Raw genomic sequence first — 23,780 nt, forward strand, 5'->3', positions numbered from 1 at the left:
GACACAGCTCTGTGCTCAGTCCTTTTCACAGCTTCTATCCTTCAGAACACGTCATTGATATAAACAAAGTGGTAGTTCAAATTCCCTTAAAATGCTTTGCTTAGTGTTGTTGCTTTCCACTTCACTCACTTGACATTTGAGTAACCTGCTGCTCCATGAATGATATTATAGTAAAATACAGAGGTGGACAGTATAAGTGAAATGTATTTTATTTTGAAGATATGCAAAATGTCAATATCAAGATAATCATTTATGGTAAAAATGCATCAAAAAGAGCTGATCAAAAAGAAAAATGAAAAAAGTGATGTTGTAAACTTTCAAATATAAGGTATAAGGTGACATTTCTGCACTTTTGTAATTCATTTTACACACATTTCACATTTGTCTGTTAATTAAAACTCAACTAATACATTTGAAGACATGTTAAAAACACATTTATTTTAAGTTGCATAACATTGTTGGGAATCATTATTGGGATATGCCAAAAACAAAAAACAATAATATTGAGATTGTTAATATTGCTCACTTCGGGTAAGATATGTTTGCAGGTATTATGATATTCCATTGCTTTCTAATAAAAGGTTGCTCCATTCCAGAGTCCAGAGTTTGTAGAAAGCTATTAAGGATTAGAAAAGCATGCATTACATTGATTTATTTTTAATTTTTATATGAGTTATTGATCTCTTTCAAATATTTACTAAAATGTTAAATACATATAAGTTTCTTATAAAGATAAGTTGGCATTGTTACAGAAATACAGCTCCAATAGCCTGTTAGGACCTGTTTGATCGTGTAATTACCTGGAATTAAAGGTTTGTTGTTGTTGTTATTGAGAGATATTTTCACCATTGTCGTAAAGAACTTTGTCTTTCACGTGGTTCAGGGTATGATGAGAATATACCACACACCAAATGACTGCTTAAATATGGATTAGAATGTTTCACAAATACCTGGAGTTTCCAACAGACTTCAACTGATCATTTACAACTATTATCCATTTCCATGTTTGCATGTTAAGGCGCATGATAAGGCGTTGGATCCTGCCCCAGAAACAGTGACAATAATGGATTTTTACTGTGTTTTACTGTGGAGCAGCGGGGCGCAACAGGTGACTCACTCAAAGTGCTTGGCCAAAACGTACTCCCTCAATTTGAGCAGCCAACCTCCTTTTTAAAAGTTGTAAAATATAAACTACCACCTACTCTCACAGCAAAAGGTCAAATACTAGAGAAACACTTAGAACAATATGAATTTCTGCTTAAGGACTGGACAAACATCATGATAGACAATGGAAAAATAGATTAATTTAAAAAACAATGGACAAAACGGGACATTATCTGAAGTCTAAATGCATTAATTCTACTTATTTTTATTTTTTAGGCCACTCCCTTATTTTCTACTGTTATTCATTTACTTAATATTTTTCAAATAATTATGTTTTTAGGCCCGAGCGCCACAAGCTGGCGAGAGGCCTATTAATCTCGTAAGGCCGTGCGAAGCACGGCTGCGAAAGTGCGCACGTAGTGCGCACGAAATCGAGCGCGAAGCGCTCGCCCACTTCCAAACACTCACTAACACACTCCTTCACTCACGTACGCCCCGTGCATACTAATTAGTAGTAGGAAAATGGAACATTACCGTTGTAAACAGGCGAAGCCCGTGCAAAAGTGCGCACTAAACGAGCACTTTACATTGGGATGACGACCGCGATCCCCATATAAAGCACTCATTTGCGCTAAGTAGCTCACGAATACGTTCCCCATCTCTTGCATGTTCCGTGCATATAAGCATGTAATGCAAAAATGCATGTTTGGTGCCCCGTCGCCCCTGGCAAGTACAGTGAACTAGCCCATGCCGAAGGCATGGATCATGCATACTTACTCCTGCTATGACAGAAACAGTCAACAATTAGTGAATGGGCGTAGCCCATTCACTAATTGTTGACAACAGCAGCGCGAAGCGCTGCATTCCTTCAAAAACCCTCCTGGCATCGTCCCGTATGCGAGAATCCATGCCGCAGGCATGGGCCATGCTTGTATCTGCTCAAATCAATGGAAGTCTATGGGGAGTGGGCGGGGCATCCCGACGGAATAGGGAGTGACGAGCGCGTAAGCGCTCGTAATGATGATTCCACCCCATGGCGGCATCGGGAAGGCTTAGAGCTTTCAAACGATGTATAATTTGTTGTTATAGTGGAAACGGCTATATTGTTTTTGCTAAAAATATTATTATTAGGCCCGAGCGCCACAAGCTGGCGAGAGGCCTATTAATCTTGTAAGGCCGTGCGAAGCACGGCTGCGAAAGTGCGCACGAAGTGCGCACGAAATCGAGCGCGAAGCGCTCGCCCACTTCCAAACACTCACTAACGCACTCCTTCACTCATGCACGCCCCGTGCATACTAATTAGTAGTAGGAAAATGGAACATTACCGTTGTAAACGGGCGAAGCCCGTGCAAAAGTGCGCACTAAACGAGCACTTTACATTGATATGACGACCGCGTCATCCCCATATAAAGCACTCATTTGCGCTAAGTAGCTCACGAATACGTTCCCCATCTCTTGCATGTTCCGTGCATATAAGCATGTAATGCAAAAATTGAACATTATTACTGTATAGAGGGCCAAAAACACAAAGTGGGCGGAGCCCACTCAAAATTAACGAAAGTACCCGTCAGTGACCAGGGACCCACACCATGAGGTAGGAAAGCGCGAGCGCTTTCCGAAAATGTATAGTTTATGATATTTGAAAAATGGGAAACATTGTTTTCGCATCGGATTATTCTTCTTCTTCTTCTTCTTCTTCTTCTTCTTCTTCTTCTTCTTCTTCTTCTTCTTCTTCTTCTCGGGACCAACCCCCCTATTTTTCACCCAGTGAACATTGACGAAAAGTCACAAAAATTTGCACACCTCTAAAAATCGTGCCTCTCTACATTCTGGCTATTTCCCTTTTCTAAAATAAAAAAAAATTGGCGCGTCAGCGCCCCCAAATGTACCAAAAATGCATTGAGAGATGGGAAATGACCCAAAAAAAATCTGATCGTAGAATCATGAAATTTGGCGCAGAGGTAGATGGTGACAAGAGAAGTAAAAAATATTATTACGGCAACGCCGTCCGCCCAACCAAATGTCGGCCATATTGCTTCAAAAATGGCTAAACATGATTTTGGAGTTTTTCCAAACGTCGTACTTTTACGAACTCCTCCCAGGGCGTTGGCCCTAAAAAGCTGAAATTTGGTGAAAATGCTACTTAGGAGTGGGACATCAAAAGTTATCCAAATTACATTGATACCTCTCACGGTCTCTGTGCGGCGAAGCCGCAAACTGTAGCTAGAATTTCAGAAATCTCCCATATTTAAAATTTATGCCGTTTGCGCAGATAAAGTCCGAATTGCATCAAATTAGAATCAGTTGTTAAACTCTTTGCCCTAAACCCACTTGAAGTGAAATAAATTCATTTGGCGCCACAGCGCCCCCTACAGATTTTATATGGAGGTTAAATGTTTAGTTTTGCGAAATTATATGAAATTTGACACACAACTCAATTTTAGCATCCCCATCAAAAAAGTCAATGAGAGCCATGTCATAATTGTTATGGCGTTGCCGTAACGATGACCGAAACCTTCCATGTTATTCCAATGGGGAAATCGCCAGAACATGTTTACACTTTAGACTTTCACAAACTCCTCTTAGGGCGTTAGCCCTATTAACCTGAAATTTGGTGAGACTCATCTTCAGGGGTGGACCATCAAAAGTGATCCACATTTTTATTCAAAGAGTCACGGTGTCTGTGCGGCAAAGCAGCACATTTTGCCAAGAATTCAAAATAAAATAGCTTTTTGATGGTAAAACAAAGGGGAGAAGATGTGACAGCGTCACAGATTCAGCAGTAGGCGCAATAAAAGGACAATTGGGGCGCGTTAGCGCCCCCTCCTCTTGCGGCGTGGCGGCGGCGTGGCGAGGGCCGATCATTGCCGCTTGCGGCTATATTTTTTATTATTTTTCTTGTTCTTCTGCTTTTTGAGCTCTAATTTGACCCCCTGGACATGCTCAAAAACTCACCAAACTTTACCCAAAATTCAAAATCGGCGAAAAATTTTGTTTTTACTGGGCCATTTTTTTTTTCGTTAAAAAATGGCGCGACAGCGCCACCGACAAAAGTCAAAATACATTGCGCCTATGGGAGACGCCCCGAGGTCAACTTTGTCGTAGAGCTACGAAATTCGGAACACGCATTCCTCTTGTGAGGACAAAAAACAAATATTATTGTGGCCACGCCCCCAGAATTACCCTATGCCCGCCATCTTCCTTTGAAAATGAAAACACGCTGTGTCAGCAATTTTGTTCACGTCAAACTTTGACGAACTCCTCCTAGGGCGTTTTGCCCACCGACTTCAAAATCGGCGGACGTCCTCTGGACAAGTGGGGCATCTAAAGTTATCAAATTTTTTGAGATACCTTTTACGGTCTGTGTGCGGCGCAGCCGCAAAGTTGGACAACTTATTTTGGGATATTGCAGATCTAAAAATTGTTCCCATTTGATCAAAACAAGTCCGATTAGGACCAAATTTGAATCAGTTGTTCAACTTTCTAGTTTGGACCAGTTTATGATGACAAAATTGAAATGGGCGCGATAGCGCCCCCTACAGAGTGACCTTTAAATTAACATTGAAGGTCAAAAATTAGTTTTACCAAAATGTTCTAAACTTTACCCAAAATTCTATTTTGCCGTCCCGATCAAAAAAGCTTATCAGACAAATGCCTTAATTTTTACGGCGTAGTCGTAGCGATGACAGAAACCTCCCATGTTATCCCTATGGGAAAACCGCAAAATGTCTCAAATATCCACATTTTTATGTTTCACACTTTAACAAACTCCTCCTAGTGCGTTTTGCCCACCAACCTCAAAATCGGTGTACGTCCTCTAGACAAGTGGGGCATCTAAAGTTATCCAAATTTTAAGGATAACTTTTACGGTCTCTGTGCGACGGAGCCGCAAACGTTTCCCAGAATTCTGACTATTTGGCCTTCAGAGTGGCCTATAAACAATAGAGTTTTTCCAAATGACATGATATTTTGAACAAAATTCTAATTTGCCATCCTGATCATACAAGTATGAGAGCCAAAGTCATATTTTGTACGGCGTAACCGTAGCGATGACAGAAACATCCCATGTTATCCTTATGGGAAAATCGTAGAATCGCTCAAATCACCACATTTTTACGCTTCACACTTTAACGAACTCCTCCTAGGGCGATTGCCCGATCAAGCTCATATTTGGGGAAAATCATCTACACAAGCGGGGCATCAAAAGTCAGTCATATTTTGATTTTAAGTGCTACGGTCTCTGTGCCGTGGAGCTGCAAATATACTGTCACAAATGGGAAAAACGCCAAATCCTTGAAATGTTCACATTTACGCTTCACACTTTAACAAACTCCTCTGTGGGCAATAGCTCGATCAAGCTTTACTTTGGGAAATATCATCTACACAAGCGCGGCATCAAAAGTTATCCATATTTTTATTCCAAGTGTCACGGTCTCTGTGCGGCGGCGCAGCAAATTTGACTGACACTTGTGTTCATTTGCACTGGATTGGCCATGTCCAATGTGTCGCCGTCTGTCAAGTTCTTTTTTAATTCAACACAATAAGGGCGCCATCTTTATCAAGTCGAAAGCGCAGAGTCGGAAGGCCGGCGGCCCGCGAGGGCCGTTGGATGCCGCTTGCGGCTTTAATATTCTCTCTTTCTTTCTTTCTTCTCGGGACCAACCCCCCTATTTTTCACCCAGTGAACATTGACGAAAAGTCACAAAAATTTGCACACCTCTAAAAATCGTGCCTCTCTACATTCTGGCTATTTCCCTTTTCTAAAATAAAAAAATTGGCGCATCAGCGCCCCCAAATGTACCAAAAATGCATTGAGAGATGGGAAATGACCCAAAAAAAATCTGATCGTAGAATCATGAAATTTGGCGCAGAGGTAGATGGTGACAAGAGAAGTAAAAAATATTACTACGGCAACGCCGTCCGCCCAACCAAATGTCGGCCATATTGCTTCAAAAATGGCTAAACATGACTTCGGAGTTTTTCCAAACGTCGTACTTTTACAAACTCCTCCCAGGGCGTTGGCCCTAAAAAGCTGAAATTTGGTGAAAATACTACTGAGGAGTGGGACATCAAAAGTTATCCAAATTACATTGATACCTGTCACGGTCTCTGAGCGGCGAAGCCGCAAACTGTAGCAAGAATTTCAGAAATCTCCCAAATTTAACATTTCTGCCGTTTGCGCAGATAAAGTCCGAATTGCGTCAAATTAGAATCAGTTGTTAAACTCTTTGCCCTAAACCTACTTGAAGTGAAATAAATTAATTTGGAGCCACAGCGCCCCCTACAGATTTTATATGGAGGTTAAATATTTAGTTTTGCGAAATTATATGAAATTTGACACACAACTCAATTTTGGCATCCCCATCAAAAAAGTAAATGAGACCCATGTCATATTTGTTATGGCTTTGCCGTAACGATGACCGAAACCTTCCATGTTATTCCAATGGGGAAATCGCCAGAACATGTTTACACTTTAGACTTTCACAAACTCCTCTTAGGGCGTTAGACATATTAACCTGAAATTTGGTGAGACTCATCTTCAGGGGTGGACCATCAAAAGTTATCCACATTTTTATTCAAAGAGTCACGGTGTCTGTGCGGCAAAGCAGCACATTTTGCCAAGAATTCAAAATAAAATAGCTTTTTGATGGTAAAACAAAGGGGAGAAGATGTGACAGCGTCACAGATTCAGCAGTAGATGTAATAAAAGGACAATTTGGGCGCGTTAGCGCCCCCTCCTCTTGCGGCGTGGCGGCGGCGTAGCGAGGGCTGATCATTGCCGCTTGCGGCTATATTTTGTTGTTGTTGTTGTTGTTGTTGTTGTTGTTGTTGTTGTTATATTAGTGTTTTTGTTGGTCGATGTTCTAATAAAAAATAAAATAGCAAAAAAAGAACAAGAGGACTTCATGTAAAATCTGAGTAGAGTGAGGAATTCAACCCACAACATCAATTGTGCGTGGTTGTTACATTCCACAGTCATGCCTCCCTGCAATACAGCTAGAGTTTTCATACATTGTTATAAAAGATTCAGCTGCAGTCATCTGGACACTGTTTTTGTCCCGATGATTACAGCAACTGGATCTTTTTCTACGATGGAACAGTCCTGGACTAATTCTTATACATATTTAAAGCCACGTAGCATTTTATCCAAAACAATAGACTAAAATAAATCATGTTTTCTCATTGTTGGTAGGTTTATTACACTGAAAACATTAGGGGGAAAAACACGTATCATGATCTGTTTCCATGTGAATGTTGTTCCTTAGCTATAACATTCCACCGTATGCCATAAAATGTATCTATCCATAAAGAAGTGTATATTTTAGGGGCTGTATTTTTTTTTTTTTTTTCATGTAATCAAGTAAGATCTAGTTTGTCACATCTATTCGGGTGAAACTGAGTCCATTGTGCGCTCTTTGCATCAAATTACAGAGTGTTTTATTATTATTAATAACTTGTGTACTGGCAGTACTTGCTTCGCATATTATGCGACGCAAGTACTGTTAGTATACAAGTTTGTTAGCTTTAGCATGCCGACAAAACTCGCTCTGGGCTCAGGAAATTGTGAAAAGTGCTTATGAACATTTTGCAGTAAATGAGTTCAATGGTCATTTAAGGCATTATAAGTAGGTAATACATGTGGAACGCTGCAAATGAATGTTTTTTGCATTTTTAGCATAATAAAACTAACTAACTTTCTATTTTTATATCATGCAAGTGACTTTCCACCTGCAGAAAGTTGCATACTGTTGCTTTAAAACACATACACAGTGATTCAAGTCTGTCTATCTTGGCCCTGGTACTATGAGGTCATTATTCTGCATTACTGTAAACTGCAGCATGCTGGCCAGCTCTGTCACACTGGCTGTTTGTGCGTTTATCCCAATCTCGTCTTTGTGAACGTGTGAAAGCACCGCTGTTGCCCAGATCTCTGATGTTTCTGTAAATACAGCTGTTTACTGACTAGAACGTGAGGACGTTTGCATTCTGAGACAGTATTGTTCATTGGCAGTGGTGATGAGTAAGATGTAGCAATAATAAAAAGGATTTCTGAATACAATTATTAGAAGTATTTACATGAATTCTTTGTTGTAGTAGACACAACTGTATTTAATCAAGTTGTGCTAATGTATCTGAATACTATCTTCAACTTCAGCCTTCAAGTGTCACAAGGAATATTCTGTGCAAATAATAGAAGGTCTTCTTTCCAAATGACTCAACTTTCGCGGTGAAGCCCCATTAAACCCTCACACACATGCTGGTTGTGTTTCCATGCTTTAAGGGAACTTCACATTGACCAACACAAATTTCCAAAACCACAACATAATGCCTTCGGCCAACTCCACTCAGGATTCTCCTCCCAAGACACAGGGACCCAATTACAAACACTTACAGTTAATCTGATTAAGCTCCGTACCATTATATTGTCATTCACTATGATGAGACTTGGTTATAATAAGAAATGTGCATGTTTTCATTCCACATAGAATTGTCTTTCTTGTTTGTCTGCTAATCTTAAACATTATGAACCGCTTGTGCGATCATTGGCCTTTTATAGAATGTATTGTCAAAATAATTGTGTAATAATTATGACACAGTACAGTACACATGCGCTTTGGTGGGAGAGTTGACAACCTACTTATATTCATGAAGTTATTATTGAGCTTGGTTGGAAGTATATTTTCCATTCATTTTTACAATAGGGAAACAAATACATAAATGTTTGAAAGCTTGCTCTGGGCTAATCAAGTAATGAGCATGAGAGAAAATGTTTTTTGGGCTGAAAACTGCCATTGTATAAACCTGATTGATCACATAACTGCTTAGCCTCTGTAATTCCGAAACCGACAGTATAGCCTTAATCTGATCTATTTGACATGTATTTGATCACAGGTGTTTTAGTGAACACTCTTGCTTTTAAGCGCAGACTGAAGACCCACCCTTTTAGTTTTGCTTTTGATTAATATTTATTTATTGGTTTGTAGGTAATTTATTTATTAAAAAAAAAAATGTTTAGGCAAGTTCTAGATTGATTCAATTTTCCCTCACATGTTTGTTGATGTTATTTATTTGGTGTCTCTGCCTCATCTCTCCTCCGTGGCCTGTGTTGGTGACATGTCTTTGATCACAACCCGAATCGGCCTACAGTATGTGGGAGTTTTCATTTATTTTAGTGGAAATTTGACTGCTTCTAAAGAACACTATATTGCTTTACTGTCCAATTTCAACCCCTACCACCACCGCTGATAGAATCTCTACAAAATGTGTCACCCTAAACAAGGGGTGTCCAAACTTTTATCACTGAGGGCCGCATTTTGAAACTTGAATGGAGCACAAACAACCCAATCGAATTTAAAAGTGAATCCTTCCTTTGCATTTGACATAGTTTTGATGAGCCTCCACACCTTTAATACTACTTGGAACACTATTAATAGGTTGTTATAACATCAAAATGCTTGAATTTGTCAAATTTTACAGTAAAAAGTACCACTTTTCGTTGTTTGGACTAAGCTGGAGGGCCGCAAAAAATTGGTCCGAGTGCCGCATTTGGCCCGCGGGCCGTAGTTTGGACATGCCTGCTTAAACCAAAGCTTTCTCTCTTCGGCCCCTGAAGTTAGCGCGTAAAAACACACGCCCCGCTCGCGTCACAGCCCGCTGAGAGCGCGCGAGCTCGGGTCCTCCTCTCTCCCTCCTCCGGTTTCCTGTCACTGTATATACAACGGCTTGTGTCTATGGATGTCTCCGCAGTGACTGTCCGGCTGCTGAGCGGTGTGGAGAGCACACGGGAGCGCACGCCACTGGAAAAGCCCCTTCTATCCGCTGGACTTTACGCACTGAGACAGCTTCGCACAAACAGCAGCTGAATGCAAAGACTGGTGCGGAGGGCAGAGAGATATGGAGCCACGGCACTGGTCGCGCTCCGTACGAGGAGCGGTGTCTTTCCTCTTGTTATCGTCGCTGCTGGAGCACAGGATCGCCGGTGAGTGGTGGTCGCGTTTCGTCCGCGTTACGCACGGCTCTGTGGAGCGGCGGGGGCGCAACAGGTGACTCACTCAGCCGCTGATGCTGGGCTCGAGTGTGCGCGCACCTCTGAGCTCACACTCTGGTGGTTTGTTTTAGATGCAGCGCATGGAAACGAGCAGTAACGGCACAGCTTTTTCCCCCCACTAACTTATTAGCCTGGAAATGACCTGCACCGAACGAGCCGCAGCACCGGAGAGTGATCCGACTGTTGCACTGCGCTGATGCAAAAGAAATCCGTTGCAAACTAATCTGATCATCGTTGCTATTTGTATCGTTGTCAATATCGTTTAGGCCGATCTATGTCTATGTTTGATGATGCTTCGTCTGGTGAAGTGACTGTGTAATAACTTCTTCATGACTTCTGCCAAATTCATGCCAATTTACGAATCTGCGTCAAATTATGTATTGGAAGTGTTCAAAGGAGCAATGGGAATGGTCTACAAGTGTACAACTAACAGCAATAGGACTAACAACAACAACAACAGCAGCAGCTGCATTGAAAGTATTATTCTGAGCTATCCAATAAATTATAAAAGATTTTAGGAGGACATGAGGTGATATGATATATAAGTTCCATTACATGTCTTATAATATGGCCTTTTATTAGAGTTGACTTTATGCCTGTTGTTCTTTATCCAAATGATCATACATTAAGCCTCCAGGAGTAACTGTGATGTTAAAACTCTCCCTACAGTTATCAAACATACATGTGCTTTATAATGTTTACATTCATTCAGGTGTCCAATTCTGTTTTTGCCCATTATGCTGCTTCAATCAATAAGATATTTGGTGTCATTTCGTCACAAAATGAACTTGATTATGTTAAAGTTGTAAGGTGTTTACGAGTCAGCAACAATTCCATAATGCAGTATTTCATAGTCAAATACGTGCTGCTTGCTTATTCAGTTCTTATTCACAAACTCTCTTAGTAGCACATTCTTTGAAAATGGCTAAAACATTCTTGAACGGGAGCCAGAGCAACATCAATATTGACGTGGATTTTTTTGGGGGGTTATGACGAATTATTATTGTTGATTTGTAGCATTTAGTTTCTTATTTAGCACACAAAAAGTGAAACAACAGCAAGTCACAACTAAAGTGTAGATTTTTCATTCACAATGCAACAAGTGTTCTCTACAAGTGCTCCTCTTTAAATGAATCACGTTAGCGTTTACTACATTAGTTAAATTGGCTTATCCTCCGCACACCACACTCTCTCGGCGTAACTTTACACCTCCCGTGTTTTAGCTCATGTTGATACCCTGCCTCTTCCCCTCCTCTTGCCCTCTTGCCCCTGTGCCGGCTGCCTCTTCCTGCCCTGCTCGCTCCTACCGCTCGACACAGCTATTTTCAACCTGGAAATCCCACATACCAGAAGGACTGTGTGGTCTTGCTGCATTGTACGGATCACAAATAGACATCGGACAGCACATGCACGGACACGCTCTCCACTTTACATACAAACTTCTACCCACTCACCCACATGCCCCCATCACCACACTCACAAACCAAAACTCACCCCTGACTACTCACACTCACGTTCAAAAAGTCTGGTTAGGAATACTGGAAATAATGCACACTGATCTGAATGAAAAGCACATCATTCCGAGCTCCTCCAGGGCTGTATTGATGTCCTAAAAACACAATAAATCAATAGATGTTGACATGACAGTTAATCAAACAATAAGCTTGCAATGAGTAAATAGTAGCAGATGTTAACGGGCATAATTGATACTAAAATGAATACTGAAACTATATACTCACTTGATTTGAACAAATATTGAAGAAAAACACAACAAATTTGGACCTTTCCTAAATAACTATAGGAAAGCTTTGCTCTATATCAGAAGTAGTACAAAAGGCTAATATTATATAAACTACTATTATTTTGAGTAGTAGTGTTGCTGTTGTTGTTGTTGTTGTTGTTATCTTTGTGGTATTTAAAATGTAGTATTTTGAAATCAAGTTTGCATTTTTAGTATCCCGACAAGTTCAACGCTAACCCAGAAAGATGCATTGTTTGTTATTTTAGTACTTTATCTGAGTATTTGTCTTGCCCTGTGTCAGTACTTGTATTTTGGTACTGTTTTGTAGTGTTATTATAGCACCATCGCTCCTCTTGCTCCTCACATGCAGCCCCTGGAGCAGCTTGACATTGTGCTTATCCAAACAGCACGGCTTTTCTCTCTTTGTTTGCTTTGAATTGAAGTCGATAACCATCCGCTCAATGGGACGTCCCAGGAAGGCTCCCTCTTCCTTCCTCTTCTAGAGAATCTCGAGCTCTGGACTCTGGAGCGGGTGCAGCCGTGACCAAACATGGCCCATTTTGGGTCAAAGTGTGTTTGGGGGGGGAAATGAAAGTAGTTCTCAAAATATTGTTGTGGTGGCAGTCAACAAGTTTGATATTTTAGTTGATTGCTTTGGTGAGGACTATTGGAAAGTAATTATTAGTGAAGTGACGTAAAAATCTTAATCCTCCGATGTATTTTTTCCATTATAATTTTGTTCATTGACTTATTTTGATACAGTCGCCAATGTTGGTTTGCTTTCCCACAGCGCAAACCCAATTCTCATCATGTATTTTTGGACTCCTTTTCCAAATTGGCTCTGAATTTGAATATGAATAGTGTGAGAAAGATGGTTGTCTGTAAGGCTGTGCAATATAGCGATCAAAAATGCAATTGTCATCAAATTATGTGTGCGATCTGATATTTTGAGTTGATAAACCATTGCCATTCTGTGCTTTTGCAGCTTTTCACCACCCACTCCTCCAATCTGTCAGCCTCTGTCATGAGTGACATGTAGTTTTAACCTATCATAGTAAAGGGTGAACTCTCAGAAGCAGCTTGAGTTGCCTCTAAATGTCAGATCAAAAAGGTACTAACTGCACACATAGCTTTGCAAACAAAATGGCAGAGAAAACTAGTCTCTAAAAATAGTTTTTTCTGGCATTTTTCTGGCACTCCTCCAGCCAACCATGTTAACATTTGATTACAGCTCTACTTCAATTTAAAAATGTACGATTGAGTTGTGTTTATTCGAATCTCCTGAATCCCATAAACACATTTGGAGAGCTCTGTGTGTAGTCGGATCCCCTTTGCATGTAACACTGCAGTCCGATCACACTAGGACGACTAGGAAAGACATTCCGCTGCATGAGGAAAATATTAGACGTGCTTGGACGTGCTTTTTTAAGATCAGCAGAGATGACACCAACTACGATCCCTCCACTAGCGTGTTGTTTCATTGATTTTGGTTCACCGTGTTAAAGTGAAAGTAAAGATTATCAGAGCTTGTGTTTATTTGTGCGGTGGTGAGCAAATAACTTGTGAGCAATGCAGTTCCTAGCATGTCTGCTCAGCGTAAATTAGCGTCTAATTTTAGCGTAAATTAGCGTCTAATTTTAGCGTAAAATAGCGTCTAATTTTAGCGTAAATTAGCGTCTAATTTTAGCGTAAATTAGCGTCTAATTTTACCTAAAGTGTGGCGATATGTATGGTAGTAATTTTTATCAGCAATTATAGCTACAAAGTTTTAGTAGTAAATTACTGATTGTCTCTTAATTAAGTGTCTCCTAAGTCTGTCCGCACTTCTTTGGTTCTTTGACCTGTATGTAGACTGGGTTGACCGTGTTCTCTGGAGAAGCAAGACAAAAATCGGATCAAGAGAGTATTATTTTTGCGTTATATTTGCACCTAAACCTCTTTAACACTGCCTGTCCAAAAAAAAGAAAGTCGCCACTTGGATTTATCCAAGTAAATACAGTAGGTACGAGCCTCCTGCTGGATAACTGCAGGCGAGGATCTTTCAGCTGCAACACAGTCTTTAAACCGCACTGATGCAGAGAGTGGCTTCTCATTTCTGAAGCAACCATATGCAAAGACAAATCCCGTGGTCATGGAAAAGATGTCAGTGTGTTTAAGAAGGGTCAAATCATTGGCATCAAGCAGAGAAACTATCTAATTATCACTACAAGAGCAACTGGGGGAAAATAAGGCACTGGATGGAAATAAATATTTTAATATTGCAGAAGTTTATTGAAACAATGCTACAATGAATGCGTGCTATAATCAAAGCTAAAGGCAGTCCTACTTAATGTTAGAGCGTGTGTCCCTTTTTTTTGGTGGTGATTTTTTCTTTTGGACAGACAGTGTGCGGTTGATACTTGTCTTTCTCACATTAGCTATTTTAAAACTTTGCTTTCCGGGAAACACACTGGGTGTTGCATGTGGGAAAGAAAACCAACAAGTTTTACAAGTTTACCAATCACTGATTATTTTTGGTTTGTGATCTGATTTATGTCTGATGTTACTGTTAAACCCATTGCATTGCATTTATTATTTGAATAGCACAATGTTAAGTGCAATTTAAAACTTCTTGGGGCTTATTTAACAACCTCATAAGCAATAATAATGTGTTAATATGCATTCAATAGGGACGTTTGATTTGAGATTTGACCATCTTATTGTAACTGAACTATGACTATCTCAATATAGTGTATGTATGTTCAGTAAAAGTATGTCATATCATTTATATAATAATATAAAAAGAAACAAATAATACATTTGTCTTGAATTACAGTATGTCTTGAAGATGTGGCCTAGACTGTGTATAATGTATTGAATATTTGACCCTATATCCAAAGGTTGGTCCTTAAAAGACCTAAAAACATGTCCCTGAAGTAAAGCACATACATCTCCTTCTCTATCACTCTTGATTCCTGACCATATTAGTCCAGGTCTGTTGGCTGGGCTCCAGCTCCACTCTTTTGCTTTGAATCGCTCACTTGAAGCATTCAGAGGGTTGGATGAAGGCGGAGGTGCCAGAGGGAACTTGAGAAAACCATTGGGAATGTAGCATGGACAGATAAACACTGAGGAATGAAGGGATTATGTCCAAGTCGGATTAGGGCAGAGTTTAGGAAGACTTTGGAGGTGGAGGATAACTTTCAGGGGCTGAGGGGGAGAGCCGAGTGTCCCGCTGGGCCAGTTATGTGGCTCTGAACTGCCTTTTGCCAGTTGTCTACTCTCATTATGTCAGTCGGTTGTCTGTGTTATTGAGTAAACTGAATGTTCAGATCCCTCCAACTACCGGTACTAAACATCCAACACTCAGAACCTTTTATGATTTTATGATAACCAATTGACCTTATGCCGCCCAGGTCACTTTTACCTTTTTTCCATGTGATCACCACTCCCATCGTAATCGCACTTCTTCTGGTCCAGCGGGAATTCCGTGGTTTAAACGGAGAACGAGGGAAAAGTCTGGAAGCTAAAATATGCTATAAAGTAGTATAAAGTAGTACAAGTAGAAAGGTAAAATCTGTGAGCAAATTTTCTCATCAAGAAAACACGTCATTTTAGAGTTTCTTATAGTCAGACTTGTACTTTGACAGTTTCGGCTGCACTCTGGCACCTTCCTCAGAACTGTCACTGGTGTTATTGTGACGTCTTCTTCAGAACTGTATCCCAGGTATGAGAAAGTTGGCACGCCCGCTCATCCCAATTTACAGTCTGGTGGGCGTATTTACGTCCCTGATCCTACGATGGTAGTTGTTGCTCTCTGGTCCCAGTCCAGAAGAGGATTCTCCCGCTTCCAAGCAGAACAACTACAGCTCAAGTTTGACATTTACAACCACTGCACACGGGAAAACCACCTTATGGACTGGGACAACGCTAAAGCAAATTGCGAAAGGTTAATGTTTAACCATAATATCTCGAGTACACCATTTTGGTAATAGATTAGAGCAATAATCATAATTGCAATAGACATAACATGGCATGACATATTGATCAATCACAATTTTCTATCCTATTTTATTTTCTCTTTGATGAAAATAAATCAAAATGGCTTTCGACAATAATTGCCTTAACATAAACGATATAGACTTTTGCTAAAAAAAGAAAAGAAAGTCAAATTTCTTCCTCCAAAGTCTGAACACAAAAAATTGAACGTAGACCTCTCGATTAAAAACCCCAAGCTGCTCATTGACGTTCTGACATGACTTATTTTAAAAGTAATTAATTGCAGAGCCCCTGTTAATTGATGAGGAAAACATGCATTACACCATGTGCCATTGCGCAAGTGAACGCTTTTGTTATTTCAGCACCCATAAACCAACACAACCCTCCTGTCAAAATGCTCTTAAACCAGGATTGTCAAACTATTGGAGGAATGAAGTGTGTCATGTTTTCAAACTCGCAGATTGTAAGTATGAATTGTTATGACCTGGAAACGTAAAACCTCTGCACCCCCGGGAGGCACAGGAAATGTCAAAATCTACCAAAGGTTCTCAGAGAAACTGCGTTGAAACTCATTTTCCCATCATGCTTCTCGGCAAACCTGAAACTACAGTATGAAACCCAAGCTACCATTTCGCTGACCCTGAACCCAACTTCATTCTGCGTGACGCACATATTTCCAGTTCTTTTTTCAGCCATTTGAACGCCTCATAGTCGTCTTTCCTGTGTAGCAGTGACAAACGCTCTTTTAAGTTCGTGCATAGGTTTTTTAAAGGTGAGAATAAGTGGTGAGAAGGTATTTCAGCAGATCGGATGTCAACAGCTTTCAAGATGGTATGCATAAGTCTTCTCGACAAGAGCCCCATGTTTGCATTGGAGTTGAATAAGCAGTTCACGTGGGCTTTGAATATCTCTGTTATGCAACATTATTTCCCAGACATAATTAAAAGTATTCAAAGTGAGTCCTATTGTTTCAGCTGGCTTTAATGGTGATGAATAGGTTGTATTGATAGCAATGAAAATAGACAGAGAAACACAGACAGTGAAACAGTTTAGCAGCATTTTCATCACAAGGTCTTTTTATATTTCAATGTAAAAACTCGTTGTTTCATCCAATCACAATCTCATCATATAGGATTTTTTTTTGTTGCTTCGTTGTCGCAGCAATTTAGCTTCAAACATGATTTTGATTCCATGGAAAAAGCGTGATATTCAATAGTTTCGATACTATGGGGAAATAACCTCACCCATCTTAATAGACTTGATCAAGTATCTATAGTTTTCAGACCATTGTCGTATAAGTCAACGATTCAAATACCGTATTCCATCTTCTCAATGGTCGAAGTCCTCAAAATAGCCCCAATACTGTGAACTCTTCAATATTAAAATCATAACATTTTAATGCAGTATAAGCTCTGGATGGACAATCTTTATAGTGTAAAATTCTGTAAAAAAAACACTAAAATTTGACCTAAGACTGAGACATGAACTACTAAACTAATATAGCAATCACAAGCATTTAAGAACGTGTTTGTAGAAGTCTAAACTACAGGGTTAGCAGCTTCTTCTCCAGGACTTGACCAGGAGTCATTACCTGAAAGATCATCAGCTTAGTGGGCCTTTTTTAGTAGATCGATGGTGGGAAACGGCAAACCCATCTAGGGAAACCTGGCAAAATCCGCACAACTTCTTAGCGTGAGGATATTTGGACAAATCCCATACCTCGTGGCATCTTAAAAACTGATCTCGAGTTTTGAACATTGAAAGCCTCCTACCTCGCTCGCACCGATGGGACTCAGGCAGTATTTCTGACTCGGTCCGGACACTCAACACTTGCCGCGGAGCTAAAAGGTTAAAAACTCAGATATTTATCAAACGTCTTTATTAGCCACAGCACCAGATGGGAGCCAGTCACAGTAGCAGCGGGTTTCTCCAGTGCAACAACGGCAGCATACAGCTCTCAGCTTACATTATGGGCCCTTCAGGAACCATCCCAAGCCTGGTTAATGACACTTTCCTCCTCCACGCGATCTGTGACGTACTTGGACCTCTTCTCCGACACATGAAATAACAGAAAGAAAGAGTTCAAGTCAGTAAAAGGGATGGTTATGAACTGTGAATATACAGAATAGCTTTACTCGACTTGAAAACGTCTTGTTATATCATTTCTACTCCGTCGTAAAACCTTCACGCACAGTTAGCTTTTTACTGCAACCAACAAGTTAATATTTGCAAAGCTGCATTGTTATGGTCTTTGTCATTCTATCTAAAAGCGACAGAAATAGATGAGTGCTTTCCATTTATATCTTGGTTTCTTAGAAGACTGTCACATTTTTATCTGCAAAGTGTCAGCCAAATCAAACACACATTGTACACTAGAGGCGAGGGATTGCTTTTATGGATCTTTTTACATCAGTTTGCAGTTCAGAAATCTATGTTAGCAATAGCGAAATATTTGCATTTGTCAAAAAATATTTAAGATATTTCTAGGGCTGTAACCCTTTAGTTGATCGGTCCAACATTTGTACTAGTCAACCAATGATTTTAATAAGATTCAGATGATTAATATGGGACAACAGCAAAAAGGACAGTATTTGGAGTGATCTAATATCTCTAACACTATTTAATTTACTATTTTTGCATGAACTCCTGTGCAGTTGTTGTCTTTTGAGTCCAGTTTGGGTTAGACACATGGAGATACTTCATAGATCTGATGTCACACTGCCTTTCAGTGGACTAATTGGTTGATTGGGCATATCTTTGGTCGCCTCCAGCCTTTCTATTTCTACCATAGTGGCTGCAGACAACACTTAGATGTGCAGAGAGCTGAATACAATTGTAGTCCAGTTTTAATATGGGACTATGGATCAATAAAATGCACATATTAAAAGCTCTTACTTGCTCAAGAGCAGATTACATGTAGATATGTTATGTACCCCATTGACCCCATATTATCTATCGGAGTCCACCTGATATTCAGTTGTACATGTTGCTATTTTCTGTGCTACTTTGGTTGCACATTGAAATAAAAGTTGATAATTGTGCGAACTATAAGAACCTTTAACAGAACTGTACTGACTGCTTTTAATCTTTACACCTTACGTTACGTATATTAATAACATTAAAATTGTACTGTATTTTAAACTCCATTTCCTCATTCTTTCCCTGTGTGGTAAGGTCAAAGATTACAAATGACCGAAGCTGTTCTTAATTTAAACTCACAAGCTCACGCCCGGGTCAGCATGTCGTGCTGTGCTCCATTACTGACGTATGACTGTTTTCAGCGCTTTATCAGGATTGTAGCAGCAGTTCAATAAAGATAAATTGCACTTTACAGGCTGGGTAACTCTATAGCCCTGTTAGTCATGTAGATTTATTTCTGTGGCACGGTTGCACTAAAACTGCAGGGTTTATGAGGCTGTCAAGCTAAACTCAACTATTCTAACTATAGAGATTACACTCACTGGGATTTCTACTAACTTATACTCCAGTAATATGAATTGTTTTGTATTTCTATATATATCTATATTGTATATCTATTTGTTTGTATTATCAGAAAGAGGGCAATATATCAGAGTATATAATTTATATTAAAAAATGCATTAAATTAAGTGTTATTTACGTATTCATGTTGATTCAATTTACATTTGTGCCATAATTAAACCTCAACGAATACATTAAAAAAAAAAAAATTTTTACACAATTCTATTGAGGGTTAGGGTTGAATGTCGTTTGAATATCTTAATTGGGAAACTCCCAAAAAATACAGAGATTAGGGTTAATCGATCAGTCGATTAAAAGGGATCACGGTGTGGTGCTGTCTCTCAAACCTGTGAAGTATCTCTAGGCTCTGACTTAATATCTGATCTAAACTGCACTCACAAGAACATGAGCTGACAGGATTTCATGCAAATATGACAATGTGTACAGGAACGCACTAGGAAACTTAGTATTCACATGCAAACTCCCAATTTGCTCTCAAATCCTTATAATCCAGGTGTGTTTTGTCGACTAAAACACCCTCGACCGATTAATCGACTAAAAACCTCAAAAATATTCATCCTCGTCAATGTCGCCCACCCCTTATCATAATATAATACTAGTGGTGGAAGCAGAAAGTACTTTCGACTCTACCCCGATTACTCTTTAGCTTTTCTCAATGACACTTGTTAAGCCATGCTTCGGCAGGTTTCTATGACATATTTGGCCTGTAATTCCGCCTCTGTTCTGTTAAATGAATAACTCACTCTAGCAGACCAGGGTTTCACATAAGCACAGAGCCAACCTAGACTCTTAAAACAGAAAGAGAGGTCGTGAAAATGAATCTTCTTTGCTGAGGTTGGCAGACATGATGCTCTGCCCACTGACTTTTTACAAGCTCAGACGTCACTTGTTTTGTCTGCGTTGTGGACTGGAGACGTTTAGGAGTGTGTTTGAGGCCTGTTTTTATCACTGCATATGGTTATATCAGAACATCTCACTTCTGCAAAAGGAGACACGAAGTCGATAGAGAGACATACTTAACTTGGAGTCAGTGATTTTATCTGAAAGAGACACGCTGGTGATAATGACCGAGACTTAAGGGATTAACAGATTTCGTTGGATGATATAGACCCTTAAAATGTGTAAACAAAAAGGTTCTAAATTCCAGAATGGGATTTCAAATGGTGAAATTTAGGATTACCAAAGCCACCTAGATTTTCTTTTATCCAAATAAAAACCACACTCAGCCTTGTTCAAAGACATTAACTATTGTATTTTACAGTATTTGTCTATTTAAAAGGAGGTTTTGACACATATTAAGCATGTTGGAGGCAAGATTCTGATGTACTTACAGAAATGTTTCTCATTTTTCTACAAATATATTACACACTTTGCCACAATTTATACATTTGCACAGCTCATATACATATCAATAATGTCTATCTCTTATAGAAAGAACCAAGATTAAACCAAGGCTGATTTAGGTCTATTCAAATAATACATCAAATCTGCCTATTTCAACAAAAACAACAACAACCATCAGTAGACATCTATGTTAGGATGGGATAACAAATACATTTTTGTTATAATCTGGCATATTTACAATGTAACTGTTATAGATGCTGATTAAGATGCACTATCCTTATCAAATAAATACATTAATAGATGATAGATAGATAGATAGATAGATAGATAGATGTATGGAGAATCTTGTTAAGATCTATTTAATTCCGATAGCGATTATTGCATCAACCAAGTAAACATAAGATTTAGAGTTTTGCACAATTGCCAGTTTATTGCAAAGATTTGATTTCAGAGTACACATTTAGACAAGCATTTAATTCCTCTCACATTTATTCCCTCTAGACTACTTTCATTTCCCCAACACACCTTTACATATGGGCTTGGGTGGCCAGAGCATCTAATGGGAAGTGAGTGGTCAGCGGATTCAATTTCTTATAGAGTCTCTAATTGTTGTTCTTGGACTCTAGCTGCAACAAACCACATGTTTTGTCGGAGATTGAATGGTCATTATGTGCCTTTCCCGCACACATACTCAAAAAACGATTGATATGATTGCATGTCGTGTACGCAAATCTCTAAACCTTACACGCTTTGTGCGACTTCTTCACTGCATTTCTGGTTGTTTTGGGGCGAATATGTCGGTGTCGTGTGTGGGTCTGTTTGTCTACGTTACACTGCACATGGGGCCCACACACAGGGATCTGACTGCAAAAAGAGACTCTGCCAACCAAAACATATGAATGTCTGAATGAAACCTCCTCGAAATAGTTCTGATTCTGAATAGAAGGAGCCATACAAGTGGAGATGGTTGTGATACTCTTCAAGTCCTGACTTTGAGCATCGAGTGAGAGAAGATCATCCAGGTCATTCATGAACCAAGAGTTGCTCCTTTGGTGAAGACCTCCCACAAATTTTGCAACAAATATTTGTGCTTCAACATTTCACTGCCATCCTAGTCTTCAGATGTTATACAGTAACTTTTGAGCTGCTGGTGCATAACTTTGGTGTGGGACGCAGTGTTTGCTCAAAGTCCATAGTTTACATGGTTAAGGCAGTGAACAAGGAAGTGGTTTTGTTTGAAAAGGACTAGACATGGATGTTTTGAGTGCCGTACCATTAGTCAGCGCTGAATCATGTTTTGCAGAATATTTGCGGTACACAAAGTAAATAATGCAATGATTGAGTTCTTAACTAGGGCTGTTTGATCATTAATAAAATAACAAAAGCAAAACATGTATGTGAGTCATTTATAGATTGACCTGTAAAAGAAAATATAGATTTATCATAATGTATTAGTAAAGCTATGTGAAAAGTCAGTTACAGGTTTATTATTCAGAACCGTTTTATTTATTTTTTGGCCCATAGGCTTTATTAGACAGAATGGTTTTGCAGGAAATGGGAGAAGGAAAGCTACAATTGTTTTTTAATTGATTAGGGCAACAATATAATTATGATTAAAATGTGACTAGCCTGGTCTGCCTTTTTCAGTTTCTTAGTATTGAACTATAACATAAGTAGATCATTATTTTACATGTTGTTCATTATAAACTGCAATATTGATCTAAAACGGCTTAATAACACACACATTTCCTTTGACTTCCTGTTCAAAACTGCAGAAGGGATAAGCTCCGCCTCTTTGTCGTGGCATATCACTGTAACAAGCAGCAGATTGTCATTTATGTGTTATTAGTTTTAAAAAAGGCTACGTGACTTTTTAGAAATCTGAATTTATCTTAATTTTTCAAGTAATCAAAACTAAGCACAGGGATGTGGGCGGGGATAGGGGATAGATGAAAACAGGAATTTTCAGAGCACTGGAACCTTAGTTGCAGGACATTGCAGGATGACTCAAAAACACATGAATCAATCGAAATGCCACTTTGAGTAAACTTATGATGAGGAAACACTGTTGTAACAAGGTTAAAAGCTCCATTGAGTTGATTTTGCATAATATCTCTTTTTTTAATCCAAAATATAATTGACATTCCTTCTTGACAATCATAAAAAGCTAATATTACATCAAATCATCAACATATAATATTTACATTCTACACACAAAGTTGAGAAACTGGAATCACTGATTGTCGTGGCCGTGTCTACTAACGGTTTGTAAAAATGTCATGATGCAGAGTCCAACGTAGCCCAGGGCCCAAAGCTTGTGCAGCTGTGTGCTTGAGTGGGATCAGTGTGGAGCGGACAGAGTTCAGGAGGACGAGTCTGAACAGGTCCACGCTGCAGATCCGAGGAGCGCTCTGAGCACAACACCAGGAGACGATTTGACAGATTACACCAGGCAGGACGCACGCGACACAATCAAACACACAACACAACCCGTCAAACACAAAAGTGTAACGGATAACAAACTAAACTTTGAGGCAAACTGTGAAGCCGTGTACAAAAAGGGGAACCAGCGTTTGCACTGCCTGAGGAAACTGTCCTCCTTCCACATAGACAGAACAATGCTCACGATGTTCTACCGCTGCTTCATTGAATCAGTCATCTCCTTCAGCCTGGTGTCTTGGTTCAGCAGCCTACCCTTAAAAAATAAGAACTCCCTTAACCAAATTGTGAAGTGGGCTAGTAGGCTGATTGGAGAGCGACAGCTGAACCCAGAATCCCTCCTCACTAGGCAGCTACAGAGGCTCGTTGGGTCCATCTTAGAAGACGGATCCCATCCACTAAATGCTGAGCTTCTTCCATCAGGCCGCAGATAATGCCTCTGTGCAAAACGAAGAGATACAGGGGCAGTTTTTGTTCCCTCAGCTATTAAAATACTAAATAGCCAGACTGCACAGCCCTCTTAACCTATTTATCTATTTATTCTTTTTTGTATCTATGATGGCTTTTACTCTGTATTTTATCCGCTGTATTCTGACACTATTAACTGTTTGTATACTTTTTATC

General features: G+C 39.6%; 1 protein-coding gene across 1 annotated transcript in view; it reads left to right on the forward strand.

Moving 5' to 3' along the window:
* The first annotated feature begins 9,811 nt into the window (after positions 1-9,811).
* The window catches only part of tgfbr2b (transforming growth factor beta receptor 2b), a 63,502-nt gene continuing 49,533 nt past the window's right edge, over positions 9,812-23,780 (forward strand). The window contains exon 1 of the mRNA XM_072461190.1: positions 9,812-10,084. Coding sequence (XP_072317291.1) covers positions 10,000-10,084 — 85 coding nt within the window. The 5' untranslated portion in view covers positions 9,812-9,999. The remainder of the gene's footprint in view (positions 10,085-23,780) is intronic.

The sequence above is a fragment of the Eucyclogobius newberryi genome, unplaced genomic scaffold (genome assembly GCF_026437365.1).
Source record: "Eucyclogobius newberryi isolate DKJ021-1_F unplaced genomic scaffold, fEucNew1.0.hap1 SCAF_3, whole genome shotgun sequence".
NCBI lineage: Eukaryota > Metazoa > Chordata > Actinopteri > Gobiiformes > Gobiidae > Eucyclogobius > Eucyclogobius newberryi.